Source organism: Rhagoletis zephyria, unplaced genomic scaffold (genome assembly GCF_001687245.7).
Source record: "Rhagoletis zephyria isolate East Lansing unplaced genomic scaffold, Rhagoletis_zephyria_1.1 Rzeph_scaffold_00996, whole genome shotgun sequence".
NCBI lineage: Eukaryota > Metazoa > Arthropoda > Insecta > Diptera > Tephritidae > Rhagoletis > Rhagoletis zephyria.
In genome coordinates this window covers 1-10,250 of record NW_016158080.1, presented here as the reverse complement: position 1 = coordinate 10,250, position 10,250 = coordinate 1, and the positions used below count along the sequence as shown (strand labels likewise).

The following is a 10,250-nucleotide window of genomic DNA, read 5'->3' as shown; positions in this document are numbered from 1 at the left end:
TTGTGTCACTGCCAATAGTTTTTTAGTAGGTACGTGTGTGAGTGCGTCTAATAATGAAAGATCCATACATAAAGATATTGGCGTGCATACATACACACGTACATGTGCTTATATTTTCACATGTATACTAATGCATAAACAAATAAAGACGCGTACATGTCTGAGTGCAGGTATTGAACGACAATTAAGTACAATAAAAAAATATTAATTAATAAACAAAAGCACACAAAAAAAAATGTTATGAAATTATTTACTATGCAGTGAAAACAAACACGATGGACCATAATTTTTTCGTGTTAATTTAATCTTTCGTATTTCATGCGCTAAAAATTTATTGTTAATTCAATTTTAACCTTCAGATTGGCGAGATTGCCTTTTTTATTTGCTGTAAAATATTTTTATGCCAGGTTTAAAATTTTTGGTTGGAACATGAAATAAAAATATTTACATATATGTATATATGTACATATGTATTCACATCAGCAAAAAGCTAAAAATGTGGCTAAGGTGTATGTGTGAAGCGAGTATCAAGTTTTTTAGGAAAATTATTTGTGGTCAGCGATGGTATGAAAGATGTACAAGGGACAGTTAACTACAAGTAAAGTTGCCTGCCATTTTTAAAATAAAAATATTTGCAGCTAGTTTGAATAATCCATGATATTTTAGCAGAGTTGCCACCTATATTTATAATTAAAAGTAATTCAATAAATTTTGAGTGGAAAATATGCAAATGTTTATATTCAACGAAAGTACGCAATATTGAAAATATTAGCATCAAAATCATTTTTGCACAGGGTTGCCATCTATACAAAAAATAAAAATTTATAAAATCAGTATAACTATGTAAATTTGCAATTTTTTTCAATTTGAAATTTCTAAAAAATTTGTGTAAATCATTGGGGTCAACAAATAAATGAAAACAAAAAAATTTATAAAATCAATAATAACTATGTAAATTTGCAATTTTTTAATTTGAAATTTGTAAAAAATTTGTGTAAATCATTGGGGTCAACAAATAAATGAAACGGGTTGAAATTTATGGCCAGAGTTGCCAACTATTTACAAAATTGAAAACTACATTATAACTATGGGAAAAATATATCTTAAAATACTTTACCTGAGCCATTTTGAATAGGGTTGCCATCTATATACATATATGATTAAAATTAGTTGAATAAATTTAGCGTTAAAATTTCCATATGTTTATACTAAGCGAAAGTATACTAAAAAATAAATCGTGGCATAAAGCTCAACAAACTTGTTGAAATAATTATGTATGTATTATTGAAAATAAATATAAAAAAAAACTCTTTATGTATAAGTTGCCACCTATCTGAAAAATAATTTAAAAAATTTGTAGTTATTAAAAAAAAACGTTAATGGTATTAAAATAAAGGTTGGTGTGCAAGCTTTGAGTACGATTTTTTCAAACGGGTTGCCACTACTAAAAAAAAATGTACATGTATAAAAAGGACAATAATGCAAAGAAGAAGAAGCTTATATGTTCACACATATGTAGATATATACATGCATTTATATTTTTTTATTAAAAAAAGTAGCTAAAAAAAATGTATTAGTGTGAAATTTATTTAAACTATTTTGGGTAACTTAAATTTTGAACAGTGTATTTTTATTGAGCTGCCACTTATTTAAAATTTTAATTTTATGTATAAGCTACATAAAAATATTAGTTATGCACATTATTTTCTTGACTAATCAAGCAAAAAGTCATTTTGGAAGTAAGATGTTTTTAAATAGGGTTGCCATATTTTAAATGCAAAATTTTAAAAATGTAAGTCTATTAAAAAATAAGTTCTAAACCATTGATATTGCACTTGTATGTATACTACTCTAATTTATAAAATTTTGCTAATAGAGTTGCCACCCATATTTTTTACTAAAATAACTTAAAATAGCTAATTGTGAAAAACATTTACATATGTATAGGTTTTACGTAGAAAGATTTCTTTTAATTGGAAAGAACTTTTATTTGGGCTGCCACTTATTAAAAAATTTAATTTTGTCAGTAACCTAGATAAAATTTTATAAAATGGGTGCACAGGTTAATCTTGCGAGCAAAAAAACATCAAAGCAATATACATATCACAGAAATAGTTCCTAATGGGGTTGCCAGAAGCATTAAAACAAAAAAATGTACATCAAAAATTGATAATTTACGTACACTCAAAAATTGTTTAAATATATTTTTAACTATTATTAATACATAAATATTCCAGTTTCGAGAATGTCAAGACTATTTCTAGCCTGAGGGAACTGCTGTAAACTATGTAAATCCCAAAAACTATTTTCAATTATTTTATTTTGAATTTACTACTTAAGTAGTATTCATCCATATATCTTTCTAAAATTAGCTTTTGAAACTAATTTGTTTGAAAACTGTTTCCCATACGCTCAGTGTAGTCTATTTAAATTCATTTTATGAACATTTTATTTATGACAGAAATACTGCTTGCCTGCTAATATGAATATTAAAAAAAAGAGTCATTTGCATATCACGCAAAACAATGACAACAAATCAAATAAAAATAAATAAAAGAAAAAAGAAAAACAAAAAACAAAACCAAATTCAAGGGTAACTATCGAAAGTGATGTGAAAAAACACAAACCAAAAGAAAAAAAAAATGCTTCGAAGACGTCAGCTCAGTTTGAAAATGATGCCACACAAACCTCGGCCACCGAAGATGTTTTGAAGGTCATCATTATATAGAAAAGCAGATGCCGTATATGTACATATACAACTTCATACATATCTATAAACCCATGTATAACGAGAGTAAACATTTTAATGTATGTAAATGAATTAGCGTATCGATGTGGTGTAGCTGCTTTTGATTTTCTTGTCTTCTTGTTGTCTTCTCGTTGCTAGACGTACATATACATATATTAGCATTATCGATGCTATGCTTTGTTGTAGTTATTGTTGTATGTTAATTAAGTTCACACATAGACGCACTTATCTATTTTAATCGTTGGCTGCACACTCTGTTGAAAAACTATAAGACAGCTTTTGGAAGAACTAAATTTTTTTATNTTATCGATCTTGTTATCGGTTGTTTTATCAATTTTGTTATTGATTTTTTTATCGATTTTGTTTTCGATTTTGCTATCGATTTTGTTATCGATATTTTTATCGGTTTTGTTGTCGATATTGTTATCGCTTTTGTTATCGATATTTTTTATCGATTTTGTTATCGATTTAGTTATCGATTTTGTTATCAATATTGCTATCAATTTTTTATCGATTTTGTTACCGACTTTGCTATCGATATTATTATCGATTTTAATATCGATGTTTTTGTCGATTTTTCTATCGATATTATTATCGCTTTTTTTATCGCCATTTTTTTCTTAGTGCGAACATTCGTTTATGACTTCGATATGCTCTTCACCTTACCACGTATTCTACGTTTAAATTTAGCGGCTGTATCTCCGATGCAGCCTGCAGACCAAGACGAAGTCGGTTAAAAATAATAGGAAAAAGTTTAAGAAAAAAACAATGATCCATAAATTTTTTTCATGTTAAAATGAATGAACGATATGCTGCATATAATTCTGCCATCTGCCGTTGACGCATTTTCCCTATTTTCTCTGTTTTATGCTGCAACTATGTTGTCGAGTTCGCCACGCGCTAGCCCTGCCTTCACAAGTACACAGGAACTTGTATTTACCGCAAAGCAGCATTTTATATTTTATGTTTTTTTTTGCCATGCGTTTGCAAATATTTGCATTAATTTCTATCTAGTTTGGGGACAATTCTGAATAATCTATTTAAAAATCTACAAATTATGCACGAGCGTCCACTGCATATTTCTCACTTCATACTAAGAATGTAGCTTATTTCGTACATGTATTTTGATTAAACAATTAATTCCAAAAACAAAATACTCTTAACAGCACAGAGATGATACGAGTTATTTGAATTCTTGGTAAGTAGGAAAAAAATGTTAAAACTAACTAGTTTCACCGTCAATCGAGCTAATCAAAATAGTATATATTGTCACCACCGCCCTCAAAATGTCATCATTCGCAATTTGCTAGTCTCAAAAAGCATTATCCTTCGCCACAAACGCGTCAAACTCAAAATCAAACAAAATGAAATTCGTCATTGTTTTTGTTGCTCTCTTCGCTGTCGCCTTTGCCGCCCCAGCTGATTCTGATGCGCAAGTCGTGCGTTTCGACTCCGACGTGAAAGCCGATGGATTCAACTACGCGTAAGTGTTTCAATATCANAATGTTTCTCACTTCATATTAAGAATGTAGCTTTTTTCGTACATGTATTTTGATTAAACAATTAATGCCAAAAACAAAATACTCTTAATAGCACAGAGATGATACGAGTTATTTGAATTCTTGGTAAGTCGAAAAAAATGTTAAAACTAACTAACTAGTTTCACCGTCAATCGAGCTAATCAAAATAGTATATATTGTCACCATCGCCCTCAAAATGTCATCATTCGCAATTTGCTAGTCTCAAAAAGCATTATCCTTCGCCATAAACGCATCAAACTCAAAATCAAACAAAATGAAATTCGTCATTGTTTTTGTTGCTCTCTTCGCTGTCGCCTTTGCCGCCCCAGCTGATTCTGATGCGCAAGTCGTGCGTTTCGACTCCGACGTGAAAGCCGATGGATTCAACTACGCGTAAGTGTTTCAATATCAACCCTTTGTAAAGAGGAACCTTTCTTTACCAAAAAATTTAGAATTACAACGAAACTAATATTTTGCTTATTTTTCTTTGCAGTTATGAGACTAGCAACGGTATCAAGGAAAATGCTGATGCTGTCCTCAACGACGTAGGAAGCGAAACCGAGGCCATTGCTGTCCGTGGCTCATACAGTTTCGTTGGTGATGATGGCGTAACCTACACCGTCAACTACATCGCCGATGNCTTCGACTCCGACGTGAAAGCCGATGGATTCAATTATGCGTAAGTGTTTCAATATCAAGCCTTTGTAAAGAGGAACCTTCTTTACCAAAAAATTTAGAATTACAATGAAACTAATATTTTGCTTATTCTTCTTTGCAGTTATGAGACTAGCAATGGTATCAAGGAAAATGCTGATGCTGTCCTCAACGACGTAGGAAGCGAAACCGAGGCCATTGCTGTCCGTGGCTCATACAGTTTCGTTGGTGATGATGGCGTAACCTACACCGTCAACTACATCGCCGATGAGAACGGCTTCCAACCCCAGGGTGCTCATTTGCCCGTTGCCCCAGTGGCATAAGTTGCTAAGAATTTGACTGCAATCTAAACAATTTTATGTATTTGTTATAATTTTACGAGTCCCAACGGTTTTCTAAAAATCTTGTTATATTTGCAATCGCCTTGTAGTCCTGATACAAGTGAGAGCTATTTTGATTTGTTGTTGTACTTGTTAGAAAAACATGTGCGGCCAGTGTGATCAGCTGTTTGTTCCTAGTTTAAGCAATTAGAAGACAAAGGCAAGAGAGAGAATAAAAAGAGAAAAAAAAACATACATATTTAAAATAACTTTTGTGTTTGTTTACTTATTACGAATAAGCAGAACGCGTTTACTAAGGCCATTTAACTTATTAGTCTGATCAAGGATATTGGCAAAATATGGTTATTTTTATCCCAATTGATAAAACTGGTTAGCTCAGTACTTTTAATATATACTCTTAAGATCTTGTCACAGATTCGACAATGAAATTTTAAAATCAATATACAGTGGCATCAGCTAATTAATTTTGGAAAGCAAAAACTAATAATTAAAAAAAAATAATAATGAATGATACTTTTTTATAAGAAAATAATCGGTACTTCTAGTATTTATTTTTAAAGAAGAGTAAATTAAATAATAAAATCTACAGTTTAGCCTAAAATTTTACAAGAAAATACCGAAAGCTCCCGAAAAAATCTATTGTATTTATATTTCATATAATTCAATTTAATTAGAATTTTCAACCAGATGGCAATCCTGTTCAAATTATTTTTAAACCAAAACCTCGTTAAACCTTTTTCGTCTGACACTAGTACTGTGACACATATTTAAATTATCTAATACTCTTATTTCAATTTGAATTTAATTATAAAATCAAGTGGCAACACTCTTACATGCAGTTTGGAAATAAAGTTTCTTCAAAGCAATTTTAATTTATATCCATATTGGAGTAATTTATTTAGCCTATTGCTTATATTTAATTTAACTTTATAACAAAGTGGAAACCCTCTGCAAAATATTTTCCAACCACAACCTCTTTCGTCTGACATCCATTTCAGGATATACATTTCAATTTTCTGCCTTTATTTAAACCGAACTTGCTTTTTGAAACAGGTGGCAACCCTCTTAGATATAATTAAGAAATAGAGCCTATTCAAACACATTTCAATCGATACTCATTGTGTAATAATTGATTCAACTTAAAAATAATTTAAATTGAATTATTTTATCAGGTGCAACTGTACATCCACAGGCCAAGCGCTTTAATTTGATAACTCTTTTTGTAAAATCGGAGGAACGGTACAGATCTGATATGACGAAAAGGTTTTCGCATATTATGCATTGATACTCTTCTTCTTCTTTTTTGGCGCTGTGACCGCCTAAGCGATTTTGGCCGAGTTCAGCAAAGCACGCCAGTCGTTTCTCCGCTGTGCCAACGGACGCCAATTGGAAACGCCAAGTCCTTCTCCACCTGATCTTTCCATCGCCGTGGGGGCCTCCCTCTTCCTCTGCTACCACCAGCGGGTTCCGAGTTGAATACTTTCAGAGCTGGAGCGTCGGTGTCCATTCGAACGACATGACCAAGCCAGCGGAGCCGCTGTATTTTAATTGATGCATTGATACACTGAGGGGAAAAAATATCAAAATCAATCAGAAACGTAATTGATTTTACTATAAACGTCAACGAAAGTACTCTATATTCGTAAATATTCAATTCAATTACGCGCATATTAAACTGACCTGTGTTCGTTCTGAAAAAGCGTCCGTGAAGTGTAAAATCAATATAAAAACCAAAAAAAAAATATAATATTTACATACTCAGATGTGGACAGTCAAATACCTGCGTAATAAATTTTTGTATGAAAATATAATTATCATACGAACATTTTTAGATTACTAAAAGAAAAACAGATCCACATTAACTGCAATCAACATATGTACATATGTATGTATGAATTTACATACATACACCTACACGCACATACTTTTTGTCTCCTCCTCTCACTTCCAGGGCATGCACGTGTTTGCAAAATGATGACGAAGTGTCTTTGTATGGAAGATCATTTATGCCAATATATTTGAATAAAATAAACATATATAGAAGATATCAACCAATACTTCCCATATACCAAACGAAAGGAAAAAATTTAGATTTTTGACTAAGGAAAACAAAAACAAAAGCATTTGAGCAGTTTTGAGAATTTCGGTAATAAAAAAAATTTGCTAATTTTTTCAACGATTTTTTGCCTCGATATTTATTGAATTTATATAAAATTTGTACACGATAATATTTCTACTGCTCCAAAGGACCTTTATCCCGAAAATAAAAGTTATACATAACTGCAAATCATAAGTTTCTAGAGCACTTTAAAGGCTCAAAATTGACCCCAAAATAAGCTAATATTTACCGTTCTTTCTACGACAGAAACAGAACTGGTTACAACATTTGAGCATAACCTCCATATCGAAACGTAAGACGTATTCAACGTCAAAAAAAGTGTCTCATACTACAACAAAATTATAAAAATATAGTTTTTAACTTTGTGCAGAACACAGGAAAATTCAAAAAATTTTCACTCAAATTTTCAACTTTTTATTCAGATTTTAAGAATTTTTTGTAATCCGTTGAGTTTTAATATAATAAGGCTGGTATGCAGCTCTCAAGAAAACGGTCAAGAAAAAAATTGCCATTATTTCGTGTGTGTGTGTGTCCAAGGAATTTTGACAACTGATACTTCACCAGCCTGATCAACGAGAATTCTTAGTTACTTCCAACTTGCGCTTAGTTTAGAAATTATATTGTTATTTTTTTTGTAGTAGGAACCATATTTTTATACAAAATTTGGGAAAAAAATTAAAATTTGTGCCAATACTTTTTGCCATGAGTGTGCATATTTAAAAGATCGTTCCAGGAATTTTCATTTCTTTAGCAAATACTAATAATCTATTTTCATAATTTGTATTGGAGCTATTAAAATGGATTTAACTATAAATTGTTTAGTGAGAGAAGTCATCCGCAATGGGGTTTTCTTTCTGCTTAGGTGTTTATATTTGCGAAGAGTGAAAATATATGTCTGCGTATTAGTAACCCATTAAAAAGCTATTGAACTTCTTGTTTACTTAGGCTAGTTGCCATCGCTCGTTTTCTACCCGCGTCTTGCAGCAATTGTTTCATTTCAAACGCTCTCCATTCTCAAGCTTCGCGTCGTCGCAGCGTTTCTGTCACCCCATTGGGGTCAAGCAACAACCAAGCTACATATGTTGCCTTCTACCTCACTTGGTATTGTAATGGACGCACACATATTTACATACATACATGCATACAACTTTATGAATGCGTAAATCGTTGCGTTCATTTCCATATTCAAGTTTTTGGCTGATTCTTATTAACCGCTCCAACTAACAACAACTATACGCTAACGTTGACTACCTGATTATTTAATTTTTAGTTAGCCTGTTAGTTTGTTGCTTTGATTGTAAAAAAAAAAAAATCTCAAAAACTATAAAAAATTATAGTGGCAGTAGAAGCGACTGTGCTAGCGCAGGCGTGAAATATTTGCATTTTAGATGAGTAGGAAAAATTAAATTCAACTCGTTTTACTATCGTTTGAGCTATGCCAAACAGTATAAATTGTAACAATCGCCCTCTCCATGTCATCATTCGCAATTTGCNATATACGCTAATGTTGACTACCTGATGAATTAATTTTTAGTTAGCTTGTTAGTTTGTTGCTTTGATTGTAAAAAAAAAAAAATTTCAAAAACTATAAAAAATTATTATAGTGGCAGTAGAAGCGACTGTGCTAGCGCAGGCGTGAAATATTTGCATTTTAGATGAGTAGGAAAAATTAAATTCAACTCGTTTTACTATCGTTTGAGCTATGCCAAACAGTATAAATTGTAACAATCGCCCTCTCCATGTCATCATTCGCAATTTGCTAGTCTCAAAGCGCAACCACAGTTTAAATCAAACAAAATGAAATTCGTTATTGTTTTTGTTGCTCTCTTCGCTGTCGCCTTCGCCGCCCCAGCCGATTCTGATGCGCAAGTCCTGCGTTTCGACTCCGACGTGAAAGCCGATGGATTCAACTACGCGTAAGTTCTTCAATATCAAATCGTTGTAAAGAATCGTGTTTTTTTTTACCAAAAATTTAGAATTACAATGAAACTAATATTTTGCTTATTCTCTTTTGCAGTTATGAGACTAGCAACGGTATTAAGGAAGATGCCTCTGCCGTCCTTAACAATGTCGGAAGCGAAAACGAGGCCATTGCTGTCCGTGGCTCATACAGTTTCGTTGCTGATGATGGCGTAACCTACACCGTCAACTACATCGCCGATGAGAACGGTTTCCAACCTCAGGGCGCTCATTTGCCCGTTGCCCCAGAAGCTTAAGTTGCTTACTAATTAACTAATTTGTTTTTGTTTTAAAAATCCGTACAAATTCCCCAAAACTTTGTTGTCCCCTCCTACCAATCCTGATCCTAGTCGTCNATATTTTTTTTTACCAAAAAAATTTACAATTACAACAAAACTAATATTTTGCTTATTCTCTTTTGCAGTTATGAGACTAGCAACGGTATTAAGGAAGATGCCTCTGCCGTCCTTAACAATGTCGGAAGCGAAAACGAGGCCATTGCTGTCCGTGGCTCATACAGTTTCGTTGCTGATGATGGCGTAACCTACACCGTCAACTACATCGCCGATGAGAACGGTTTCCAACCTCAGGGCGCTCATTTGCCCGTTGCCCCAGAAGCTTAAGTTGCTTACTAATTAACTAATTTGTTTTTGTTTTAAAAATCCGTACAAATTCCCCAAAACTTTGTTGTCCCCTCCTACCAATCCTGATCCTAGTCGTCCTACCTCTAACAACTTCCCTGATTGCTATTAACATGGTGTTGTTATTGTTAAACGGTGTGAGATCAGTGTGATCAGTTGTTAGTCCTTAGTCTAAGCTACCAAAATGAAAAAAATAACAAGAGTAAAGAAAACAGTTGAAAAAAAAAATTTATTTGTGTTTATTGTGTGTGTGCGTGACATTACGAA

The 10,250-nt window shown here is 32.4% G+C and overlaps 3 protein-coding genes across 3 annotated transcripts; all 3 read left to right on the top strand.

The window, feature by feature from the left end:
* The first annotated feature begins 4,543 nt into the window (after positions 1–4,543).
* LOC108362356 (larval cuticle protein 8-like) lies at positions 4,544–5,458 on the top strand. The gene is made up of 2 exons (XM_017615287.1): positions 4,544–4,662; positions 5,048–5,458. The coding sequence occupies exons 1-2, from the start codon at positions 4,544–4,546 to the stop codon at positions 5,244–5,246; spliced, it is 318 nt and encodes a 105-aa protein (XP_017470776.1). The 3' UTR covers positions 5,247–5,458.
* Positions 5,459–9,143: 3,685 nt separating this feature from the next.
* LOC108362355 (larval cuticle protein 8-like) lies at positions 9,144–9,697 on the top strand. Its single transcript, XM_017615286.1, has 2 exons — positions 9,144–9,299; positions 9,401–9,697. Exons 1-2 carry the CDS (start codon positions 9,181–9,183, stop codon positions 9,597–9,599), a joined length of 318 nt encoding a protein of 105 aa, XP_017470775.1. The 5' UTR covers positions 9,144–9,180; the 3' UTR covers positions 9,600–9,697.
* Positions 9,698–9,749: 52 nt separating this feature from the next.
* Positions 9,750–10,083, top strand: LOC108362354 (larval cuticle protein 8-like; the record flags this gene model as incomplete). The annotated part of the gene is made up of 1 exon (XM_017615285.1): positions 9,750–10,083. A coding segment is annotated over one exon (216 nt), but the record flags the coding sequence as incomplete, so codon positions are not given.
* Between the last annotated feature and the right edge of the window lie 167 nt (positions 10,084–10,250).